This window comes from Amphiprion ocellaris, chromosome 10 (genome assembly GCF_022539595.1).
Source record: "Amphiprion ocellaris isolate individual 3 ecotype Okinawa chromosome 10, ASM2253959v1, whole genome shotgun sequence".
NCBI classification, from domain to species: domain Eukaryota; kingdom Metazoa; phylum Chordata; class Actinopteri; family Pomacentridae; genus Amphiprion; species Amphiprion ocellaris.
Genome location: NC_072775.1, coordinates 30,779,198 through 30,805,771, shown reverse-complemented (window position 1 = coordinate 30,805,771; position 26,574 = coordinate 30,779,198). Strand labels below are relative to the sequence as shown.

General features: G+C 40.2%; 1 protein-coding gene across 3 annotated transcripts in view; it reads left to right on the top strand.

Moving 5' to 3' along the window:
* The window catches only part of epc1b (enhancer of polycomb homolog 1 (Drosophila) b), a 32,515-nt gene extending 20,733 nt beyond the window's left edge, over positions 1-11,782 (top strand). For 2 of the 3 annotated variants that reach the window (XM_023269102.3, XM_023269100.3), the window contains 7 exons: positions 639-728; positions 1,270-1,418; positions 2,292-2,725; positions 6,086-6,207; positions 6,295-6,463; positions 8,268-8,640; positions 10,093-11,782. In XM_023269102.3, the coding sequence (XP_023124870.2) occupies positions 639-728; positions 1,270-1,418; positions 2,292-2,725; positions 6,086-6,207; positions 6,295-6,463; positions 8,268-8,640; positions 10,093-10,165 (1,410 nt within the window). In that variant the 3' untranslated portion in view covers positions 10,166-11,782. The remainder of the gene's footprint in view (positions 1-638; positions 729-1,269; positions 1,419-2,291; positions 2,726-6,085; positions 6,208-6,294; positions 6,464-8,267; positions 8,641-10,092) is intronic. The other variant, XM_023269101.3, reaches the window with a different exon arrangement.
* The last annotated feature ends 14,792 nt before the right edge of the window (positions 11,783-26,574 follow it).

The following is a 26,574-nucleotide window of genomic DNA, read 5'->3' as shown; positions in this document are numbered from 1 at the left end:
TTACTTGGCTACCTAACTAAAAAAAAAAACAAAAAAACAGCTTGCTGAGCAGGTTGGATTTCTGCACAACAGGAAGGGTAGGAAAGTCCACTGCACTTCTCTGTAAATTAGTGAGACAAGGAAAGTTGAACTGCTAAAATGATATAGCAGCACATGTAGTTTTCAACCAGCCAAAAATGGCTCATATCACCCTGCTGTTCAGATCACTTCACTGGCTTCCAGTTGCTGCCCGCATAAAATTCAGAACTCTGACACTTCCATTCAAGACTAGAATGTAAACAGCTCCCTCCTATTTGAGCTCTGTCATTCAGGTCTACACTCCCTCCCCGCTCACAGTGCTCAGCCAACAAAGAGTCCATAGTTAGACTCTTCTCCTCTGTTACAGTGTGTCTTCACCATTTGGCAGCCACTCAGCACTGCAGTTTCAACCTTCTCCACACCTCCACTAGTGGAGTGATTTAACAGACAATGATTTCTACTGCTGTCACTGCGCTCTGCCCTTTGTGCTGACCAATCTGCTCAAAATTGCAAAAGCACATGGTGAAAAATGATATTAAAAGCAGAAACTCTGGCTTCACTACTATAAATTCTGCACTTTCACCAACCTTCCCCTGACCTCTGACCTCTTCTGTCCACAGCTGCACTCAGGCTCTTCAGAAGCAGAGGAGGAGAACGATCCAGATGGTGCCTATGCCTTTCGCAGGAAGGCCGGCTGCCAGTACTATGCTGTAAGGAACACAACCTTTTGGACATCCACAGAGTTTGTAGCAAATTAGAGGCTCATGTTCTGTAATAAATCACGATTATAGTGATGTATTAAAGGAACATATATATTGCCTTGAAGACATGCAGATCTTAAAAAATAGGTCCCCTGATGCAGTCCAGTAGTGCTAAAGTCAAAAATCTCGCCCACCAACATAGTTAATGGTCTTTGCTTGCTTGTTAAAATGGGAATAAATCTCTGTCATCTTAATTACACTGATTGTGAGACCAAAGCATAATAGATAATCATTAAGTTTAAATTAGTTTTTGCTATTAAATCATTGTCAAGCTGGAGAAATCAATTTATATAATATTTAGAATTAGACCCTTACACGGTATTTTACAAGTTTAAGTCGATTCTTGGGGCTTTGGTTTCACTCTACAGTGAGATTGAGTGTCAGTTCCTCAGCCACTAAATCAACCAGTTACGGATTGCAGCAGTCAGACATATTGCACCCTGAGAATAGCAGTGAAAAAGGGGATTTTCATTGTTGTGTCTGTGTCCAGGCTCGTCAGGATCGGGTGGGTAGCTGGCCGTGGTGTGGTCCCTGGGAGGGCGGTTTGGCAGAAGCTCGCTTTCGCTACAGTCTCACAACACTCACCATGCCGAAGCGATGCCTGGGCATGGCTCGACGCCGCGTGGGACGAGGCGGCAGGTCGGTTAAACTCCTGGTTTTCATATTGTGTGTGTGCCAGTACTTTGCTTTGAGAACAATGTGATCAACAATCCAGGGTTTTTCCTGGCTCAGAATGGGCCATCCTGCATGTAGGAAAAATCTTGAGTAAATATATTTTGTTACTGGCTTGTGAAACTTTTGCTCCCCAACAGTTCAACAAGAACTGCTTAAATTCTGGCATTGCCTGTTTTCACATCATCAGGGGCTGTCTGCTCAACCATCTCGGATTTGCTTGGAAACTTTAATTCTTATCACAAACTATGGATATTTAAAGTATATTATAATATTTAAAAATGATTTAAAGAAACCTGTTTTCGCATTTTGAATTTGTAAGCTCTGATGAAAACATCTTAGGAACTATTGAAGATAAAACCCTGAGATTTTCAGTTAATTCTCATCATGTCATTGATTCAGAATCTATGAAGTTATACAAATAGATCAGATGCTCTCGGATTATCGGTGAGTTGCAGTGAAATATTGTGATTCAAACATAGCCCCAAATTTCAATGCATAGAAAAGTATGCCAAGTGAGTCTATAGGCTTTTTTTTTTTTTTTTTTTTTAAATAAATCTCTTGGCAAGATGTTTTTACAAGCATCACAGTAAATATCCATATTTTATGCTGTTAAACTCTGATAAATTGGAGCTTCTTGAGCATAAATTTGATGGTTAGAGATGGAATGACCCTACTGTTTCATAATAATGGATGATGGCAGTCCTAGTACATGGACCTGTAAGAGAAGGGCCTTAAAAGCTTGAGTAAAAAGCTTTTTTGTTAAAATTTGTTTTCCCTTTTTTGGCAAATGAGTCCCAGTGTCTGAGCACATGACCTGACTTTCTCTTCATCTCTCAGGGTGTTGCTGGACAGGGCATACACGGACTATGACAACATTTTCCACGGACTGGATGCAGAAATGCTCGACCTGCCTCTTTCCCCCTCTTCCCCTCCTCCTACAACTACTTCACGCTCGCCGGCCACAGACAAGTTTGCCAGTACCTCAGAAACAAATACCTCGGACAGAAGTTCCTCCTCCTTCAACTCCTCTCTTTCCCCATCCTCTCCCTCTTCCACGGACCTCAGTCAGATACTGTTGAATATAAAGTCGTGCCGATGGAGGCACTTTAGACCACGGACACTACCACTACATGAGCTGGACAATGCCCACCCTCTATTCAGGAGGTTGAGCCGAGGCCTGAAGCGCCCGGTTTCTGCCTCCACAGCTGGGGGACAGCCCTATGGCTCCCAACGCCCAGGGAGGGTTGTCCCTGCACCCACCCCCATTGCTGGTAAGTGGCCTCGCTGCTTTCTGATACACACTGTGGCTGTTTTCTGTTGTTCTGAGGTTGGTTTAAATACTTGACAACAATGGCAGCTTGGGGATGCACGTCACCATTTCAGCTGCTTTGAAATGCAACACGTCAGTAGCGTCACCGTTCTTCTGCCTGTTCTTCTTTTAAAGGGTTTTCTCATGATCTTAAAATAATTATGGCTCATTCCAGAATTGGAGGCCATTTGGGCTTCAAAATTTTTGAAAAATAAACCTTCTCTTTTACAGTTTTGTGCTCCATATTCATCAATAATAGGTAATAAACTATCCAAGTCTTGACTGGCTCAGCTTACACATCAATGGTACCATTTTTATTCTATGTTTAATTTGTTGTTTGCTAACCCTACTCTAATCACAGTAACAGTGTTGCTAATCCATGCTAATGTTAGTTTTTTCTCAGGAGTAGAAGCTAGATCTTTAGCTAGCTGTTACTGCTGACCAAGAGGACAAACTTACTGATGGGGGGGAAAAAAGCAAAAAGAATTTGTCTTATCCCGATAATATGCATAACAAGGTTGCATGAGGTAGAGTGAGATTCAATCAAGGCTGACAGTGTTAATAAAATATGAAAAATAGAAGAGATGATGTTAATGCCAGCGTTTCATGTTATTCACTTATTTCTTCTTCTACCAGCTAAAAAGGTTATGTTAACAGGGTTGTTGGGGCACACACGTTCATGTATAATAATTGTTATTTAAAATATTATGTTGATTTAAAAAAATGCAAGCGACATCAATGGAAAAAAAATAACAAAAAAGGAGATTGAAATTCAGTTTTAACTGTTTTGCTTGAGATTCACTTTGGTCATCAGGGGGTGGGACAAGAGAAAAATGGCATTTTAGGGGGAACTCCAGAATTGTTTGATATTTTCAAAAATATTTTCAAATATTCATTTCTCCTATTGTTTTTTTTTTGTTTGTTTTTAGATTTGGTCTCAGGACTGGTAAATTTACACAACAACTGCATGTTTTAGTGTTTTGTACATGAATTATTTGAAATTTGATGGGTGGGATGTAAATTTTTTTCCAATTCTGGAATGAGCTTTATATTCCTCAGCCCTATGTGGTATATAGCCATGTTTTCAGGTTTGTTGTCGAGGTTAGTGAGGTATAATACTCTGATCAGTTGTTACACACATTATTTTTGCTGGAGAAAAGAGTTACCAAGGTCTAGTGGCTGCTGAGTTTCTTGCTTAAAAGTATTTCTTCAAGACTAGTAGCTTAAATATAAATGTACTTCTTCCTGATTGTGTTGGAGAGGTGACAACGAAACCTGGGCGCGTGAAACCAAAAACTGTATCTTGGACCTTCCAGCAACACACTCACTCAGAAGTAATTAGCAGCTATCCACCCATGAAATTATTCAGGATGCATACCCAAGTTCGATTGCTTCTTTTTGACCTCACTTTTTTTTCTGGATTGTGTTGATCATGTTTCCTTCAGTTTGCTTGGGGAGTGTTTTAATTGCATGACCAGTGTCAGTTCTGTCCTCCAGCTGCACGGTGAAAGTCATTTTGTTTGTTCACCTAGCACAGCTGTTGCTTGGCATTCGCACAGTTTCACCTCCTACACCGCCCAGTCCACGAGGTGTCAATTAAAGCTGGATTTGATAAATAAATTCATGAGATGCACAGGATTTGTTGGGGTGTGTGGACACAGAGGCGTGGAGTGTTGAATACAGACTAAATGCCACAGGTCCCCAGTGGTATCGCTGTGAGGAGGGTGTCTTGATATTGCTGCAAGCTGTTTTTTGATGTGAATGAAAAACAGTTTTTTTATTTATTTTTCTCAATAACCTGATCATCTTTTAAAGTTTTACAAAGAATCTAAAGGATACAGATGTTAGGAACGAAAGATGTTCCAACAAACTCCACTTATGCTTTGTGTACGAGTTACTCACGCAGAACTTTTACTACAGAAGGTATTGTGTGTAAACAGTGCTGGCTGTAGCATTTTTGATTAAATGAGGCCATTTCAGATTGCAAGAAATAAGCATGAAGCACATTCAGCATAAATGTTGCCAGAGGACAAACCGAGATGCTCAAAGAATGACAAGGAGTTAGATCTGGTGAAAACGGAGAACTAAAAGGAACAGAGGGAATAAGCAAATCCATATTGAACTGAGGCTCAAGGCCACATTATTCCCTGCAATCTGGGACTTGGAGATCAATTGGAAACCAGCTGAGAAAAACTACGTTATCTACATGATAAATAAGTGGGATGTAAATAGTCTCGTGGAGGAAACATGCAGCCTGAGAAACGTATTTCTGTTTACTTGGTATAGTTTTGAAGCAAAAGCTGGAATATTTGAAGTGTGCCCTAAAAGCCCACTGAAGGAACCAGGTTATTAAACTTCCATGTAATTTGTAAAACGTCACCATGCTTTCACTCTCATATGCTCATTGCTAGAAACTAATCAGAAAACCTGTCTAGATGTTGCAAGTTGTGATATTTTTCATTGTAAGAATGTCCGTTTCTCTGTGTAGGATCCGGTTACTCATCAACACAGTCTGCAGTAACACCTCTATTGTAACAAAAAAAAAAAAACAACCACAAGGTTTTCAGGTTCTGCTGAGCTGAAGGAGCCGCTTCACAACTGAAGTCTAAGATCTTTGTTGTGCTCTCCCAGTCTGATCCAGTTTTTTTCTTGGCTACTCTCTTATCAAACAAGGCATATTGAGTAGGTGTGGGTTGAGTTTTAGCCGCTGTTGTGTCTATGCATAACTATTTGGCACTGCAGGAAATAAAAGGAGAATTATCAGCACAGTTTACTTAGCTACTTGCTGATTTTTCTTCACTAAAAAGGAACATTCCTGACCAGAGTTGTATCTTCTCTAAAGCCCTGAGTGGTGCTGAGGTTTTCTTCAGTCAGTGATGGTCTAGTTTGGGCTACTGGAGTTGTCAAATACACTACAGCAAGTGTGGCTTATCATTTGGCAAAAAAATGAATTAAAAAATAGCCGTAGCGCATTAAAGAGCCGCATATCATGTTCACTCAATCAAGGCCTTTGTGTGTTCTTAACAAACCTTGTCCTGACCTGGGCTGAGCGCCATTTGGCTGAAATTTTTGTAGCAGATGAGTTGTTTTAATTTCTAAAGTATTCATGTGTTTGAGAATCTGTTCCAGATTCAGAATCCAGAATTCTGTCAGAAAACGTGCTGAGTGTATTCATGCAAACTACTTTGTTGGCTTGTTTGACAATATTTAATAGAGATGTTCCTGTTTCTAAGCTTCTTCCTTTGCATATTGTGTTGGTTTGCATAGAGTGTGCAATGTTAAATATGCGTAGGATTTGTAACGGAACCTTTGTCCCTCTCAGCTTTCACAGCCGAACAGTACCAGCAGCATCAGGAGCAGCTGGCCCTGATGCAGAAACAGCAGCTGGAGCAAATCCAGCTGCAACAGCAAGCCAACAGCACCGCCACTGCCAACAGCACACAGGTCAGCATCCAGCTCAGCAAGCCTTCAGCAGACGCTTACATCTGCTCGGTTTCCGTTACATTTTCCTTCCGTCGCTCTTCACCTCAGGTTAAACCCCCGTTCCTTCTCCTCCGACAGGGCCTGGCGAATACGTTGGACCAGGCCAGCGCTCAGTTTGCCGCCTCGGCCCTCGTCACCGCCGACCAACTGCTGGCTCTGAAAACCAAGGAGGAGCTAGCCCTGGGAGGCGGAGTCAACGGCGTCCTCTCCCCCTCAGGTATGGCAGCTCCCCCACAACCACAAGTATGGCTGGTGGCCTCCGTCAGCTTTGAAGACGGTGCAGCTGGCCTTCACAGTCGTGGCTGGAGTATTAGTCATTATTATTTATTAAAGCTATCAATGGTCTAAATCAGGGGTGTCAAACTCATTTTAGTTCAGGTGCCACATACAGCCCAATTTGATCTCAAGTGGGTCGGACCAGTAAAATCACAGCATAATAACCTATGAATAACCACAACTCCAAATCTTTTCCTTTGTTTTAGTGCAAAAAAATATGTTCTGAAAATGTTCACATTTAAGGAACCATCTTTTTACCAAACCTCATGAACAACCTGAAGCTTCTTAAGAAAAATGAATTCAGTTTCTTACAGGTCAGTCTACAAAGACGCAAAACAGCCACAGGTACCTGGAACTGAGCAATATAGTATTTTACTTTATGATCAAAATGACAAGTCAGACAAAAAAAAAGACAAAACAATAAAAACAAGACAAAATATTTTTAAAAAAAATCAGACAAAATGACAAAAATAAGACAAATGACATGAAACAAAACAAAACATTAAACAAAAGTTACAAAGCAACAAAAAATGGATACAGATGAGACATGTCAAAAAAGGAACAAAACGACAAAAAAATAGACAAATGATACAAAAAGGACGCGCAAAACGACAAAAACAATACGCAAAACTACGAATAAAGCAAAATGACAAAACGAGAAAAAAATGAGACAAATGATAAAAAAACAACAAAACAAAGACAAAATATTTTAAAAATGAGACACAAAAGAACAGTGACCAATATAGTATTGTACTTGATGATTAAACAACTTGTCATGGTCTTGAAATGATTTAAAATTTATAGTTTTACAGATTTACAGTTTGCAGTTAATGTCTTCTCTGTAATTTTTACACTTTACAAAGTTGTCCCACGGTCCGGATTGGACCCTCTGGCGGGCCGGTTTTGGCCCACGAGCCGCATGATTCACACCCCTGGTCTACATTATTACTTCCATTTTTTGTGTCTAGTAACAGTCTTAATATATGTAAAATTAACGCCAACTTGTGATTATTTGTACCCCCAAAATACAGTTAGGTTTTTAAAAATAACACAGCAACAACATGGATAAAATGAAAGCACTTCAGATTTAAAGCCCACTTCACCTCGATTTCGCAATGCGGTGACACTGAACAAAGCAAACAATGAGGGTGAAGTAATTACAGTTACAAGACCCATAATGGAGCGCAGCAAAGCGCAGATAACAACACAAAGCAGTCGGAACAGAAAGTGCAACACCAACCTGCCTACAGACGTCTTTTCAGGCAGCAGGATTTAGTAGATAACTGAGGAAAAAGAGGAGTTTTCATTTGAGATTATTGTGCAGATGAAAACGGTGCAGAATCTGTCCTTCACAGATAAAACTGCTGCAACCAAAAAGTCAGATAATCGGTGTGAAAGAATTTTTGTTCCAATACTCTTCTTTAGGATTGCAGAGAAAGCAAATAAATCCTCCTCATACACGACCTTCTGTCTCACAGTAGACTTTTAATATTTTACAACTTCTCCAAGCTGGTTCAACACTTTCAGCAACTTTTCATTCACACGTTCAAAATAAGCTGCTTTTAAACTTTGCTCTACTGGAAAAGTAATAGCAGGAGTTTGTATTTAATTCTTTAAATTTCTCATATAAACTGCAAAATTTTTCACCCAAAAGCAGTTAATAATTGAATTGTTGCATCTCCACATCCCAAATCCACCCCGTCACCCCCTCTCCCACCACCGCCGACTCCTTCTGACCCCCTCAGGTGTCTACAAGGGCTTGCACCTCTCGAGCACAGCGTCCCCATCCCCCGCCGCCCCGGCTCCTCCCACCACTACCCCGACACCCGCCTTGCTCCACCCCTGCAGCACCACCAGCTCCACCTCCGCTACCAGTAACAACAACGGCACCGCCCACCCCGCCAACACCACTAACACCGCCGCCACTCAGGTCCTGCTGGGAAACAACAACAGCAGCCTCCGTCTGGGTGTTCCCACCGGCAAGCGCATCCACGCCCCCCGGACGCTGAGCACCACCATGTCAACATCCGCCTTAAAGCTCGCCCACGCAGCAACCGCCAACTGTCAGAAACCCAAGGTCACTACAGCCTCGGCCTCGACGCTGGACATAGTGCCCAGGTGAGAAAAAACGAAATGGGTGTCAGGGCTACTCCCAGTAATTACAGTAACATGCGATGGAAAATGTCCAAGTTTATGTTTTTAGCTTAGAGTGACATATGACAGTAATAGTCAGAAGAGTTCTTCAAACAAGCATAAGAGAAAAGATGTTAGCACTAAAGTTTCACCAGGAGTTACTGAACAAAACCTGATTCTGTGATGCTAGTCAGTGTCTTCAGAAGGCGGAGACCTGCTGATTAATAACAGGTAGAGAGGCTTGTGTAGAGGAAAAAATCATCCAAAAATAACAAGAACTTGGCTTTTTACAGGATAGGCTTTCATCCTTTGATCATATTATGAAAGCTACAACTTTTTCTGCATAAACAGACTAAGTTATAATATGAAATAAGCATTTTAGTAATTATTGATGAGATTATTTGTATGTATTTTAGATTTCTCGTCTTGGCGGTTAAAGCTCTTTTCTGCTGCAGGAACTTTAGGAACTGTTCTTTACCTATACGGGTGCCAGTTTAGTAGAGTTGCATTTCATCCCTGTTAAATTGAAGATACTCTGCTGCTGCAGTTAATCAGCTTTTCAGGCAGATGTGTCGTCACTTTAGGTACATGGAGACGATGTACTCATTGCTTAGCTGTCTGGCTACGACTTTCCATTTGGTTTCCGTTCACTCTCACTGCTTTCAGAGTGCTTTCAGCCACAAACATATCTTTTTCCCCAGAAAAAGCACTAAAATGTCACAAATGACACCCAGACACAGTCGGCAACTAGCTGATGAGCATTTAGAAGACCCAGTCCATCGGGAGTTAGAAGAAAGAACCAAAAACAGACTAAAGAGAGTGAATAAAAGGTGAAAATGTAAACAATTTCATATGAAAAACACTGCACAACAACTGTTGGCTAAAAAATATGCTGTATAAACTTCTAAATGGTGAGCATGTGCCAACGTTTTGTTTACAACTTGTATCTGTTGCCCACCGGCGGTCAGATAATCAGTTTATTTATATGCAGGTTTAATTATGTTTTTTTATATGGACAGTTACATAGGATGGACTGGTGCCATGTCCCACAACACTGCAGAAGCTAGTTTGCAGCTCTTTTCCCTAGTTGGGACTTAATGCACAGAATTCAATAAGGAAATACACAACAGGCTGAAAAGGCCCCTCTGTGACGACGACATTATCTGCAGCGAAGCACTCAAACATGCTTCTGATGACATCTAGCTGTTGTTACTTTGTAGTTTTTTCCTTTTTAGTAGCACTCCAGCTTATAAAACAGACACAAAAACAAAAGCCTCGCAACAAAGCTTTTTTTAAAAGTTGTGGTTTTCAGACAGCCCAGATTAGTTTAATGTTCCTGCAGTGAAAAAGAACTGCTGTTCCACTACCAAAACTGCTTTAAACCGCCTTCCTGCTGCTGCTAACTGTGTTTTACCGTCTCTTTTCTTTTGCCCGCAGGGAGAATCACGAACAAGACAAGCCAGCACTGAACAGTCTATCAGAGAACACAGTGGCCATGGAGGTTACGTAGCCTCTCGTCCACGGCTCGGAGGAAGCGTGACTCCTTTGGTGTTGTTTTCTCTCTCCTTTTTTTAGGTGCTATGCATCATTTGGTAGTCGTGAATGCAAGTGGTGGCGGAATGAGCACGGCAAGGCTGGGTTTCCATGGCAACAGTTTTGGGACTTAATTGCAATGCTCGTCTCGTACAATTTTTTTTTTCCTCCCTCCTCCCCCATTTCCCTATTTGTTACTGTTAATAAGAGATCGTCTGTAAATTCTTAATATGGCAATTATATGTACAGTACTGCATATTTGTAATACCCCCCTCCCCGGCCCCTGTTCTTGTATATAACATTACTTGAATACAGAATTGTTCATTTGTGATGTTTTGCACTCTCGAGACATAAAAAAGAAAAAAAAATCAAAATTAAAAAGAGAAAACGACAAACTGCAACTGGTGCGAGTATGAGGTGTGAAAGTTGTACCACAGAAAAATGTATGTCATCACATGCATGGTGCGGAACCTGCTGTTTGATCTATTTATTGTGCCGTGTTTACAGAGGTTTTTTTTCCCCCGTTCATGTTTTTTTTCTTTAATCCCTTTTTTTTTTTTTTTTTTTAATACACTGTACCCCTCACCGGTTCCCCGTGCTGTAGTCAGTGTTTAGCTAGATTAAAAAAAAAAGTGTATTTCTTTGGATGTTGTGAACATGGCCGGGAGCTCGCCCGCCTTGCTTGGGCGTTCTTCCACGATGTTCCCATGTGTCATGTTGAACCCATGGAGACATGCATTCATACAGATTCAGGCGCAGGACAGTAGAAGAAGACAGGTGTGAATTTGTTTGTTGTAGGCATCAGTTTGTCAGTGGGTTAATCAGTCTCCACAAAGCTCTTCCATACATTTATTATTCCTGAGACAAGTAACAAAACAATGGGGATGAAGACTTTCCCAGAAGACTTTGCTGCTTCTGACGTATCTAAGCACTATATAATTTGTTTTTTAATTGATTGATGCTGCTTTTGTATGATTTTGGTCTCTGGTTTGCACCAGATGACTGTATTTACTTTATGTTCTGTCTAAAAGATAATCTCCACCCCCCTTTTATCATTTTTTTAAAATAAATATTTTTGTATCTCCCCCTTTTTTTTTTTTTTAAATTTTAAATTTCTTCACGAAAGACTTCATTCTTTTGTTACTTGTTGATCAAAAACAAAAAAGACTATAAGGGAGTAAAAAAAAAATGCAGTAACTGACATTTATTATCATTCCAGCTTCTGTATTATAAGGAAGAAAACATGAATTAATTGAAAGGAAAAAAAACAAAGATCGTTGTCTCTACTTTTAAAAACTCTCCAGAAGGCTGAAAGGCCGCGAACCACAAGTTATCGGGTGCCTTCATTTGGGTAAAAAGAAAAACCTTAAAAAAAATCGCTCTCTTCTGTGAAGAGTTTGGTACTGAACAAGGCTACTTGTAGTTTTTCTTTGTCTGTACCACAATCCCAATGCCCATTCCAATGGCCCAGTTGATTCATGAGTTTTTGTTTTCTTTTGTTTTTGTAGACTCTTCCACCGCACACATACACACATGGGAAAGACTAAGAATCCTCTTGAATTGTCACAAAATGAAATAAAAATCCAGGGCATTATGTGTTTTGACCAGCATGTGTCTTTATTTTTTTGTTCAAGTTTTTCAGTTTTTGTCTTAAATATGTCCTTGAGCGATGAAGCCTGAATGCAGTCTGGGTGAGGAACAACCTCCAGTCAAGTATTTTTGCAACTCTGGCTGTGTATAGAAATGCCGTCAATCCCTTGTTTATCCAGGATTTGGGTTTTTATCGGTTCGTGTGTCGTCAGGATGTTTGACAGCCAGTCAACATAAATCACACGATTTATGATGGACATGGCTGATTTCTTTTGGGTTAATAAGCTCCGTCAAACTCGGTGCAGAATGTTCACTTAGATCAGTAGTTACTCCACCTGAAGTCCACATAAAGACATTTGCATACTTGAAAACAGACAAAAACCATGTTACCCAAAGCTTACCTTTGCATATGTAGTACTTCTACATAGAGGTCGACCGATATGGGATATTCAAAGGCCGATACCGATTTTTGAAAAAAAATTTCAGCCGATATCTAAAGCCGATCGTAGAAGCTGATTTTTAAGGCCGATATCCTTTTTTTTTAAAAATTTATTTATTTATTTTTTTAAGCACATCGATTACAAAAGGCAATTTAAACACCAGAAGTATATACATGTATATATTACAAATTAAATACACTAGTAGAACGCTAACATTTATTGAACACAAAAAGTGAAAAAGTACAATAACATAAAAAAAATACTTAAAGTTTACAAAAAATACAATTAAAAAGTAACCTGAAAGTGCAATTGCATTTTCTCTCTTACCAAGAAACAAATCTCTTACCTGTTTTTTTTTTTTTTTTTACCAAATAAGCAGGTGTGGAGCGAGGCTTGTTGTTGCCTGGCTCACTTGCTCCGCTCATGCTCCGCTCTCTGAGTGCCGGGGGTCCTTCTAAGGGAAAAGCGGTCGAGGAAGCTGCCCGTACAGGTGCCTGATCACAAATCAGCTTTTTATTTGTAAATATCGGCCGATGGCCGATATTGAAAAAAGTCCATATATCGGCCCAAAATATCGGCCGGTCGATACATCGGTCGACCTCTAGTTCTACATAATATCGCCTCTTAAAGAACTAAAAGCCTTTAAAGAGAGACTGAAGCAAACTCCAAACAGAGCAAGCTGAGATCTAGAACACAGGAAATAGCGGTTAGTTGGTAAATGTTGTTGAAACTTTGATTAAGACTTGTTGGCAGAGCACTTCCTGGTGTAGACACCATGGTCTTATCAAGCTTGAACTTGTTTTACGGCACTTGTTTTCTCCTGCTTGTGTTGGATCTACTCTCAGATGTATGTCGCTTTGAATGAAAGCATCTGCTGAATGAAATTGTAGAATTGTAAAGAGGGGGAAAAAAAACTAGCCAAGTAATCCACATTATCACAAGGAAAACGGACTTTTTGGTGCTGTACACTGCATCACAAAGCTTAAACAATAGAACGGTCATTCAGCTCCACAACTTTATACCAACTTTTTAGCTACCAAGTCACTATTTTCTGAAGCTAGTAGTGCTAAGCTCCACCGATCAGGTGTAACATTATGACCACCTGCCTGATATTGGGTTGGTCCCCCTCATGTCATCAAAAATGCTCTGAACCATTGGGCCTGGACCAGAGAACTGCTCCTATGGGGTCTGGACCAGGACGTTGGCAGTGAATCTTTTGGGTACTCCGGTTTGTGCAGTGGTGAATCAAACTTGCTCCACTGCATCCTGTTGATGCTTGATCCAGGAAGTTTGGAGGTCAGATCATCATCTTGGGTGATTGTCATGTTCCTCAAGATGTTTCTGATTGATGTTTTTGCGATGTGATGGGGTGCATTCCCCTGTGAGGGTAGACTAGTGATATTTGGGATTCCATTTGCATGAGGGATTTTGCTCGTTTGGCGACGCTCTGTATTTTGGTGTCCAAGTCTCATCAACACAGATGCCAAAATCCACGGTTTTCCAGCAGAACACCCCATAGTACTAATGTGATCAATGTTATTCACTTCACCTGTCAGTGGTCATAAGTTTGTGGCTGATCGGAGTAAATAGTTCTATATGGAGGCAAGGAAATTTCCTGTTAACAACCATAATCGACATACTATCCTTACATGTTGAACATCCCCCTTTTTCCTATAAAATAGTTTCACATAAGTTCTCCTCATCAGATGTAATTAAAATACGTTAATCTGCAAGTTAAATTGAATATTTGCATCTGACAGTCTCAGCTGCTCTTCGCTTGTAATGTGTCGTCATATTTAGATTATAGGCATCTGGAGACAACACCAGCTGCTGCTTATTTTTCGTCAAGTAGATTCCCATTATTAATGGATCTCCATCTTCTTGTAGTATTCTATTTTGTATCGGTACATTCACAGACTGTGCGGCTTTATGTTTTTAATGCCGTCTTCAGCTTCTTGCTCCAGTTTTGTGCTGAAGGTAATGCAGGCTGCTGCTGTTTGTACCTTTCAGGAGGAGATATCGTGTCCTGTGGTGCAACTGCTGCAGAGGGAGGCAGGTTGGCAGCTGCTATACACACTTTGCAGCCAATTGTTTCAGAAACTGTGCACTCAGCACTTTAAGGGAAGTGCCTCGATACCAGAACTTTAAATACGATGCAAAAAGCAATTGAAAAGTTTTTACAGTGACTTGTATAGAAAATACATCTCTGTTATGTTATGGATATTTCAGGCCGAGCCGTTTGTCCTGCTAGCTGGGGAACTAGTCCTAAAAGATAGTTTTTTAGCAGTGAAAGTTTGACCAGGGAAACAAAACCTTTCCCAGCAGATACATGAAATAATAAATAATACAACAATCTCACCCCACTGATCTTAACAAGAGGTCAGAGTGTTAGATGTGCGAGTATTGAAGCAAAAGAAAAAACAAATCCTCTCAGGCGATAACTTTGTTGTTGTGTTCCCAGGAGAGGTCAGCGTTGACCACCGTCCACAGCGGCTTGAAAACTGAGAATATGAAAGATAAATCTTGTGCAGATCCAACAATATAAAAATACTCTTGTTACAAATAAAAGTTGTGCATTCAGAATGTTAAATAGAAATAAGTAAACACGTAGTAAGAATTAACTGTAAAAGGACGTATTATTGGATTCATGTAGCAGCTGTGTTTATACATACTGTAGTTTCTGGAGATGAGGCTACTTTAACTTTTGCAGTGGTTAAAGCTTCAACGGTGCCTCATGTTTAATGAACTGATCATATTTTTACTGTGAAATCTGCAAAGTAGCAGTAGCAGCACAAAATCAGAACAGAAGAATTTGTAAATTTTTCTTAATTTTTTTTCTATTTCCTACAAAACTCAGGACATTGAAACATTAGAAAGTCAGAATAAAGGTGGAAATATAATGCACCTGTACCATCTCTGCCATATCCTAAGTCTTCACGGAAGTTAACTGGTAGAATTTATTGCCTTGTAATGCATTTGAGACCACCCTAGCGCTATTCGTCTACCGTAGTACTCTGTGTTATGCCAAGAACTGCTCAACTAAGCAATGAGAAACAACAGTCTGATATCATTTTAAGACATGATGCTCAGTCAGTCTGGAGAAATTCAAGCACTTTTCTTCTAACGCTGTGATGAAACTGGCCTTCATGCCTCCAGAAATGAAGACCAAGAGTCCCCTCTGCTGCCGAGAAGAAGTAAATTAGTCACCAAAAATCAGCAATTAACAGCACTTCAGATTAGAACTGGTGTCAGTGCTTCCCAGAGCTGACACATCTTAACGTCAACTGTTGAGCAGAGACTCGGTGAATCATGTCTTCATGGTCGAAATGCTGCAAAGAATCCATGACTGGGGTAGACCTAGGAGAAAAAAAGAACTACTCAGGCCAAGAAACATAATTTATCAAGTGGAAATCTGGACTTTGGCCTGAGGAGTCCTTTGGGAGAAGGTAAATGGATGGTTTCTGCATGTGCGGTTCCTACTGTAAACCATTAAGGGGAGCTGTAATGGTTAACTCTTCACCAGCACGGACAACATAACATCCCATCAGGTTTGAGCTTAACAGATACATCATTGACAATCAGCAAGACAGAGTGCCATCAGATGACCTCCAGGATCGCCAATCTGAATCCAACAGTTCAGGATGGAGTAGAGTGGAGTTTATATGCAATTATTTTTGTGTCTTTTCTGTCCACAAAATACAAAACTTTGCTTTTTACTGGACTTGAGTCGATACAAGTCGAACAGCCAGTCTTTGAAGTATCCTCCTTCTCACAACTGTTCTATTCACTGTTTTGTGGCTGCGCCCTGGTGAATTGGTGAGCAGGAGCTATGTAAATTTTGTTCTTTCCTTTTTGCCGCATGCCCACATCGGTCCTTTTTATTTATTGACTGAACCCACAGGCAGAAGAAGTTGTGTGTTTGTATTTAAAGGTGGCAATGAAGCAGTCAGTGTGGGAGGAGCGTGGGGCAGGAAGTCAGTGAGACAATCAGGTGTATTTTTCGCAAGTTGTTCCAGATCAAGATGGCTCAAAAGTAAACCAGGTGCTGACATAGGAAACCTCCTCAGCTCTCACAGCTCACTGCTGTGCTGCAGTGGAAGTTCGACTTCATTAAGTGAAAGCTTAGGAAAACATAAATTTGTTTTCGCTTCCTCTCCACGTCTGGAAAAAGGCCAGCCAGAAGTACTGTAGCTGTTTACCCACAGTTCCTATTCACTGAAGTAAACACAAATTGGGTAGGATAAGAAATGACATTTAAATGTAAATTCTACTTCTTAGAGGAGAAAAAGAGGAAAGTCGATAAGAGCTGCAAAGTAAATGAGCAGAGCGGAGTCTAACTCCCAGAGAGAGATTGCCTTTACGCTGGGTCTGACTCGATCATATTTGGATCTTCGCCTGTAATTGCTTGTACCGAAAAGGTAGAAAAAGAGGAAAAGTGTAAATGCGAAAAGTTTTTATAGAAGTGAGAAAAGCTGATATAAGTTCTTGGACGAGAGTGCATGTCTTGCTTTACCTAATTTTTTAATATGCAGCAGAGATGCAGCACAATGCAAAGAAATACAAAAGGAAAGGGGAAGAGCTGGATCTGTTTCTGTTGCACTGCCATCTTCTGTGTAAAGGGGTTTGTGCAAGTTGATTTTAATAATTTCTGTAATATTTTATGGTCTAGGCTTTAGTGGTAAAGTGGTCTAACCCACAACCTAAACATAGCATTACAGTGGCACTTCGACTGTTAGACCATTCTTGAAAACACAAAACTTTGAACCCATTTTTGTCCAAAACTACACAAAATGGATTAGACCACTCTGCTTCCAAACCCTTCAGGTAATTTAGCTGACAGATATTAGTGACTTTTCACTCACTCACTCTATGGCGTCAGACCATTCTTAAGTTCTCTGTTAGATTACTTAATGCAAGTTATTTTCACAAAATCATGAACCAGCAACAGGGTCATGGACGGCCCAAGGCTCACTGATGCATGTGGGGAGCGAAGGCTGGCCTGTGTGGTCCGATCCAACAGACGAGCTACTGTTGCTCAGATTGCTGAAGAGTTAATACTAGTTCTAATAGAAAGGTGTCAGCATACACAGTGCATCACAGTTTGTTGCATATGGGGCTGCATAGCTGCAGACCACTCAGGGTTCCCATGCTGACCCGTGTACCACCGAAACCGCTAACATTAGGCAACAATCAGAACTGCTCCACGGAACAATGGAAGAAGGTGGCCTGGTCTAACGAATCATGTTTTCTCTAACATCATGTGGATGGCTGGGTGCATGAGCGTCGCTTACCTGGGGAACACATGGCACCAGGATGCACTATGGGAAGAAGGCAAGTCCACGGAGGCAGTGTGATGCTTTGGGCAATGTTCTGTTGGGAAACCTTGAGTCTTTCCATCCAAGTGGATGCTACTTTGACACGTACCACCTACCTTAGCATTGTTGCAGACCATGTACACCCTTTCATGGAAACGGTATTCCCTGATGGCTGTGGCCTCTTTCAGCAGGATAATGTGCTGTGTCTCAAAGAAAAAAGGGTTCAGGAATGGTTTGAGGAGCACAACAACCAGTTTGAGGTGTTGACTTGGCCTCCAAATTCCCCAGATCTCACTCCAATCCAGCATCTGTGGGACGTGCTGGACAAGTAAGTCCGACCCACTGAGGCCCCACCTCGCAACTTCCAGGACTTAAAGGATCAGCTGCTAACATCTTGGTGCCTGATACCACAGTACACCTTTAAGGGTCTAGTAGAGTCCATGCCTTGATGGGTCAGGGCTGTTTTGGCAGCAAAAGGGGAACCAACACAATTGGGGAGGTGATCATAATGTTATGCCTGATCGGTGTATGTAATCTCTTCATTAAGTTGTTAATGGTGTTAAGTGAGTCTTAGAGGTTGGCTGCCTTGGAAACCTCTAAAAGAAGTTGCACGGGAGTCATCCTTATCAGGTTCTTTCAACATGGAGGAGCAGCCACTCTTGGCAGGAAGCTCATTTTGAATGCTTGCATTCTCATTCTCTCAGTCATTGCCCAAAGGTCATGACCATAAGCAAGGGTTTGAACTTAGATCGACTGATAAACCGAGAGCTTTGCCTTCCAGCTCAGTCGGCTCTTTATTACAATGGTTCGGCACAACATCCACTATACTGTTGACATGGCACCAATACTTCTGTCTATCTCATGCTTGATTTTCCTGGCACCTGTGAACAAGAACTCAAGATGCTTCTTCACTTGGGGCAGCAACTTCCTTCGAACCCAGAGGGAGCTACACACCTATTTCTGGCAGAGAACCTCAATTCTGAAATGCTAAATGCTCGACTATATTATCAGTTTGTCATTAATTTGACTGTCTGCTGTGGAGGTGGAGTAAAGCCGGTTTATCGGAGACTGAAAACAGCTCCCTGTTTTGGCTTCAGTTGTGTTTTATGATCCATTGTTTATATAAAAACGTAAATTAGTGCCGCTGCAAGTTTTTCTGATGCAAGATTTATTTAGTCAACCAACTCTGACGAGTAGTTTCATAAACACATAACACTAAATTTAGGTTAGAACTCTTGAACAGCGTTGATAGCTGACAGAATTGCCTTCCAAAAATGTGACATTTTGAGAGAATTGTCAGAAATAATCTGCTTTTGTATTACATCAGGTCACTTCAGTTTCCACTTTCTCTGAACTAAAGCTCAAACTTTAACTCGACTTTCCCTAAAAGAAATGAAAAGTTTGATTTTGTCATTAAAAACATTGGTAAAATCAAATTGTGAACTCGGTGTGCAGCTGTACAAAACAGCTTAAAGTACTTTAGAATAACCCCGCATCATGACCTTGTGATGCCTTTGTGAGCGTGGGACTGCAAACACAAAGCACCTCGCTGACAACATGTGTAGGAAGCTCCACATTTCTGTTACTATGGCAGCAACACCCTGAGAACTGTACAGACATCTGCTTCAGCGCAGCAGTGTTGTCACCTTTGTGTCAGCTGTGTTTCCTTATGGGTTTCTAGCAATATAAAATTTCCATACATTCAAATTCAGGTTCTGAAAAGATTGTGCTCACTCATGTTTGATCAACTAAAGTGGAAACTAATGATAGAATCTCAGCTTTGAAGCAATTATAGGGACAAATAGTCTTTTTTTTTTTTTTGCTATATTGATCCATTAGTTGGTCACATAGACTTTATATAAAAGATGGAAGTAGCTTCTGGGTCTAAAAACTGATGCCAATGCTAAAGCCTTAAACATGCATTCTTTTTCATGCCAGCAGGGGGCGACTCCTGGTTGCAAATTGATGTCTAATTGTATAGACGCCAATGAGAAAATGAGCCTACTACTCGCACAATTTGTTACTACAGTAAATATTTTCCTACAGGGTTCATGGCTTTAATTTTCATTTCTAAATCTTCGTCAATGCGGCGTGATGTTGGTTTTGTAAATTATGGTTCCATTTAGAGTAAAATAGACGGTGGAGCATGGTTTGTATTTTTGCGGTACTACCTTGTGCTTGTCAGGTCATGCCAATATACGTAGTTTCCTCAAGTTCTCAGTCAGATCCATGCCTCATTCATCACATCCAGTCCTAAAAGATACTGTCAGCCAAATGCCAAACTAAAGGTTTTAAAATGGTGCGTGTCTATAGTAGGTCCACACTGAAATATCTTAACAACTACTGAATGGGTTGCGATGAAATTTTGTCCGAATATTCATGCTTCCCAAACATTGAAAACCCCAGACTTCTCCTCTAGAGCCACATATTTGGCTTGTAGTGCTAAATGTTCACAATTTTTGAATGGAATACTAATGCACATATTTATGTCCCACTAAGGATAAAATACTGTCGCTTTGCTTTCCCCTTAGTGCTGTCAAAACTGTAATTTGTGCAACACTTTGAACATACCAGCAGAAGAGGTGTTTCACAGCCTGACAAACCATTAGTAGTTGTTAATAAAGCTGCATTGTGGAGTATTTGTTTCCTCCTGGCAGTGCGAGTAACTCCACAGACACCTGAAACATTTTGTTATCATTGTGTTAATTTTGTCAAGAACTTGAATGTCACAGATGTTTTTTTTAAGTCCTGCACTGCTTATAACAGTTCTACTCGTAAATTATTTACTGTTAATAAAGACATGAGTTGCACCTTATAAAACCTATAAATGGTAACTTATTAAGCATGGCCAGTTTATTATTTGCAACCCTGTTTAAAATACAACCATCTCTAGATGCCTCATACAGGCTTTACATTTAAACTGGTCGGCAGAGGTGCACTTCTTCTTTTTTACAAACTGAAATCCAAACAAACAGAAGTGGATGTGCAGCTCTTTCCGCCAATATTCAGACCTGCTGTGTGTTAAATTATTGTGTTAAAGGGCACCTTACCCAGAGTGCTGTTGGCAGGAAAAGGATTTTCCTGATTATACTCCACCTGTTGCCATATTTCCCCAGATGGTCTGGGATTAAAACTATAGAATTAAACAGATTATGATGCCTTTGACTTCCAGACCTCTGGTGGTTTCACAGCACATGAGACAGATAAATAACAACGGAGGAGAGATTTGCTTTTGCTTCTTTTCTCTAACGTTCCCCTCTCAAATGCAGTATATAAAAATGTTAAGATTTATAAATACTATTATTCTATGTATCCATTAATAGTCAATTAGCAGATATTTAGTATGTTTACAAAAAAGTACAATAAGTATTGTGTTTTTTCCCCCAACCGATTCTCAGTAAAGTTAGTTAAATTCCACGTGCTACTTTTGGCTCTCAGTTGTCAACTATTGAATAAATCTTTGGACATTTTTTGGATAATTGACTGTGTTATGAGTTTGTTTTTTTTTTTAAATGTAAAATTTTCGATTCTTATTTCATAAATGTGAACGTTTTCTGGTTTCTTTCATCTTCTTTGACAGTAGCTAAATATCCTTGTGGACAAATGAAGACATTTGAGGACGTCATCTTGGGTTTTGGAAGCACAGATGAACATTTTTGACCATTTTCTGACATGTTCAAGACCAAACAACCGATTGACTAATTGAAAAAGTAATCGAGGAATTATTCGACTATGAACATAATTTTTAGTTGTGGCCCAAATCAACACTGATGGAAGAATATGGAAAAGGTTAATTTGTGTCATTCTAAATTTTGACAGCAAGATTTTCATTTTGACTGCAAACGTAGAGTACCAGTCAAAAGTTTGGACACACCTTCTCATTCAGTGGTTTTTATTTATTTTCTACATTGTAGGTTAATCCTAAAGACAGTACAACTATGAAAGAACACATATGGAATGATGTTGACAAAAAAGTGTTCAACAAATTAGAATTTGTTATATGCTTTAGATCAGCCCTATTCAATTAGCGGCCCGCGGGCCACATGCGGCCCGAAAGCAACCCTCGAGTGGCCCTAAAGCAACTGCTGAGTGATTGGGACTTGGGTCCGAGAAAAACAGAAAAACATTTTTCAGTAACACTGACAAGTTCTTACAAAAATCCCAACATCATTGCAAACATTGAATGCAACACTTACCGTAACCTAGCAACTAACCCACAATGCATTGTGTTGAGGAATCGCGTTTGAAAAGTTAACATTAGCAGTTCCATACAGGCGAAAATGGCAGCGTGTCTTTTTCTATCCTGAAACGACAAATCGGCGAGGAAAACCGTCGGTTTAATCCTGCGTGGACTGACAAGTATTTATTTATTTACCACCAAGTCCGAACGCCAAACCAATGCGTTTACTCTGCAACGAGTGCGTTGCAGCGCTCAAAGATTATCATGTCCGAAGACACCACATTGAAAAAACATGCCGCGTATCGGACAAACTTTCCCGAGGGATGTCATGAGAGAGCGGCTATAATTCAGAGTTTGACTGCATCTTACAACCGGAGCTGTACTACAATGAAGCGGACCTGCACAGCTCAGGAAAGGGCCACGAAAAAGAGGCTGTTCACAGACTCAGAAACTGTGAAGGACTGCATGTTGGCTGTTGTGGATGAAGTTTTAACGGACGATAAAGTTAAGACGAGTGTGACATCTGCTATGAAACAGGTCTGACACGTCAAACATTCTCGCCACAGATGTCTTCGAGACATGGTAAGTGCAACAAAGCAGCGTGCTGTAGCAGACACTAAAGATAGTTTTATGTATTTATGTGACTATTTTCTGGTCACTTATTAGAAGTTTAATATTTAAGAAAGACATTTTGTTTTGACAGTTGTTTCACTTAGTTGCACTTTATTATGCACTTTGATGTAAGCTTTATTTCGCTCCAAAGGGATAGTAACTATCACTGTGCCTACTGTTTATTTTTTTTGATTATATGCACTGAAGCTGTGACTGTCTCAGATGAGACCAAATATAGACAGGGACAAACTCTGTTTTTTGTTATTTCAAAAGAAGAAAAATGTCTCAAGTTCTGAAAAGTTACTGTTAAGCAAGTTACTTTTTAATGCACTTTGAGATGTGACCAAAACAAAAGATGGTGTTTCTAATCGGCACTTAGTTTTTATGTTCATATGCACCTTAACCTGTGCTTATATTTACCTATGAAAATGTGTTGAAGTTGTGTGTTTGAAATGTAAAATTTAAAGAAGCAGTATTTCAGCACAGGTTTAGTTTAAGTACTGCTCTTCTATTGTGTTTATGTCCTTTTGGATGTGGCAATACGTTTATAAACATCCAGTTTGTTTGTTATCTTATCTGTTTGTGTTTATTTTAAATGGTTAACTTTGCTCACTGTCTGCTAAAAACATCCGGCCCAGCTCATGTTCTTAGTCTGAAAATCCGGCCCGAGTCAATTTTTAATTGAATAGCCCTGCTTTAGATTCTTCAAAGTATCCCCTTTTGCTTTGATGACAGCTTTGCACATTCTTGGCATTCTCTCAAACAGTTTCATGAGGTAGTGTCCTGGAATGGTTTTCCAATAGTCTTGGATTACTTCCCAGAGGTGCTGAGGTCCATCTCATCCCACACCATCTGGATTGGGTTTAGGTCAGGTGACTGCAGAGGCCAGGTCATCTGACACTCCATCACTCTCCTTCTTGGTCAAATAGTCCTTACACAGTCTGGAGGTGTGTTTGCGGTCATTGTCCTGTTAAAAAATAAATGATGGTCTGATGAGGTGTAAACTAAGTTACAAATCAAGGCCAGAGTCTCTGACTTGACCATGTTCAGATCTTCAAAAAATCACCAAAAGAAGTCAGCATTCAGAGGGCAGCAGGATTTATTTGTCGAGAAAAAATCCAAGAGTAATTCTTAGCAGTGATAACACCCAAAGAAGAACTGAAGAACCTCAGCTGTGCACCGTCTTTTATGCTGTGAGTGTTGGTGATTTTTCCACGCCTATAGGGCGTATGATAGGAGTGACAGTTTTGACACCATTATACTTTTCTCAATCTATTGGTCAGATCATGACGTCAGGTTATCATATTTCACCCCTAGATGTCACTTTACAGAAGACATGTGCATTAAGTTATCATTAGTTCATCTTTTAAAGGGAACATGCCCAGACGTTCAGATTTTTTGCTCCACATCTTACCCTTATTATTTTGTAATATATTTCATGTATATTATTCCAATACATGTCAAAAGTTATAATACCTTAAGTTTACACCATTATGTTTTGAGTACATAAGTTTTACTTCTGGTCTTCAGTCTAATAGCGTTTGCCCTAATTATATCATCTCTTATTTTAGCACATTGTACCCAAAAAATATTACACTACAGGTCCCAGTACGTGCAAACCGGATTGGATGGCATGTCGCTGCAGGATGCCGTGGTAGCCATGCTGGTACAGTGTGCCTTCAATTTTGAATAAATTCCCAACAGTGTCACCAGCAAAGCATCCCCACACCATCACACCTCCCCCACCATGCTTCACGGTGGGAACCATGCATGTAGAGACCATCCCTTCACCTTTTCTGCATCTCACAAAGACATCGTGTCTTTGGTGGAACCAAAGATCTCAAATTTCTAACAGATTTTAACTGGTCTAATGTCCATTCCTTGTGTTTCTTGCCCCAAACAAATCTCTTCTGCTTGGTGTGCATCCTCAGTATTGGCTTCTTTGCAGTAATTCCACCATGAAGGCCTGATTCACGCCGTCTCCTCTGAATATTTGATGCTGAGATTTGTCTGCTACTTGAACTCTGTGAAGAATTTATGTGGGCTTTAGTCTGAGGTGCTGTTAATTGGCAGTTTTCTGAGGCTGGTAACTCTAATGAACTTATCCTCAGCAGCAGAGGTGACTCTTGGTCTTCCTTTCCTGGGGCGGTCCTCATGTGAGCAAGTTTCATCATAGCATTTGATGGTTTTTGCGACTGCACTTGAGGATAAATTCAAAGTTCTTGAAATTTTCTGGATCGACTGACCTTCATGTCTTAAAGTAATGATGGACTGTTGTTCCTCTTTGCTGAGTTGAATGGTTCTTGCCATACTGTGGATTACAACAATAATCAAACAGGTGTTTATTACCCCGACCTCTGCACAAGACAGCTGCTGGTCTGAAACACATTAAGAAGGCAAGCGAGTAATTCCACAAGTGTGCAAAGCAGTAATCAAGCAAAGGGAGCTACCTCAAAGAATCTAACATATAAAACATATTCTGGTTTGTTTAACACTCTATTGCTTAATACTTATTCCAAAATAATTGAAATAAATAAAAACCATTGAATGAGAAGGTGTGTCCAAACTTTTGCCTGGTACTGTATATTGATTCCAAATATCAGTATTGGTCTCCTTGATTACTAATAAATAGTCTCTACCCTAAAAAAAAAAAAAAAAGCACATTGATCAGTATAGCACACACAGGGTTTTTCTGGACTCATTGCCATTAGTTTGTTGTTTCTGACCATTTGATGAACATGTCCGTAGATCATGTTTGAGTAAATGAAGTCCCATTTGAGAAAATTGGATTCATGTATATATTTTTCTTATGTCTTATCATTGTATGCTTCCTAAAACCTCATTGAAAGATGCCACAAATTCCTCTCTGCAGGAAAAAACCTCTGCAAACACTTTAGTTTTAAATTTTATTTTTAAAAATTTGTATTTTTTTTTTTAACTGCAGTCCCACTCAGACATCCCTTCTGCCCCAGATATCCACTGGAGCACCAAATGTGTGTTAATCCGCTGCTGGAAATAGTCCCCAAAAATGCATTATTTTCCTCCTCTGTGAATAATATTTGCTACAATGGACAGTAACCAGCTGTTTTGGGAAATTATGTTGCATCTTTCAAAGATTCAATTCTTTATTCATGAAAGACGTACGTCTTCAGTGGCACATTGTTGGTTTTTGGCATTTCCAGAGATAGCTGACAATAATAAAACACCTTAATCAAGCATATCCCTCAACAAACTGGTTTTTCATGATAAAGCTTTGTCAATAATCATCTCTGTCTTTGCTGTACTGAAACCTTTTTGTTTCCATCGACCTCAGTCTCATCTCTCGCTGTATAAACTTATAATGACGTCGGTTGGTGCTTTGAGCTCGGTTATTTTCTATGGCAATGCAATCAGACCCAAGGAGACACAAAGACGCTTTCACACTCCGACCTCATTATCTGCGCTCTCGGCTTACATGTGCAACGACTTTATGTTTCCCAGCCTCTGTTGTATCTTCATCTGCTGTCGTGACTTTCAATTACCAGCGAGAGCCCTAATGAACAGCAGACACACTCAGCGGAGACTCTGCAAACTGGCTGACTCATTAAGACTGATGAGTCAGAGGACAAATAAGAAAGATCAAGGTTGTCTGCGAAGGCCCGATCACTTTGTCTGGTGTCTGAGCCCACTCAAAGTGTGGAGTGTCTTCATCTCTGTTTGCTGATTTGACAGCCGGGGGTCCCTCGCCGTCCGTCTGTCCGTCTCATAACCCTGCATTATGTCCAGGCGAAACCTCGCCTCTAGAGCTGCTTCTGCTCGGCCTGCACTCGTAGATCGAGCCAGTTGACCGAGAGAAAATGAACCACATGAGCAAATAAAACAATCCACCCAGTGAAAATGTAATTTAAATGATAATGGAAGCAAACATGGCCCTGTTTGTATTATAACAGCGCCTTATCTTAGGAGTAGAATGGGATTTTCTTGCTTTTTAGCTTTTAAAAGGGAGTGATGGCAGCTGGAACTCTTAGAACAGCAAAATGAGAGGGGAATATGAACCAAACAAAAAGCATATCCAGAAAGGGTGGCGTGATGTGAGTTTTAATTTGAATGTCAGACTGATCCTGCAACTTGTGTCGCCTTGAAAAACCACAAAATGTGTTTTTCTCAAAATACAAAAATATGTCGAAAAGTCAGTGTGTACCGTTTCGCAGCATCACGATTCAGGATGGGATTATTTTTCTTTTTTCTGTGTTTTTTCTCTTTAAATCAA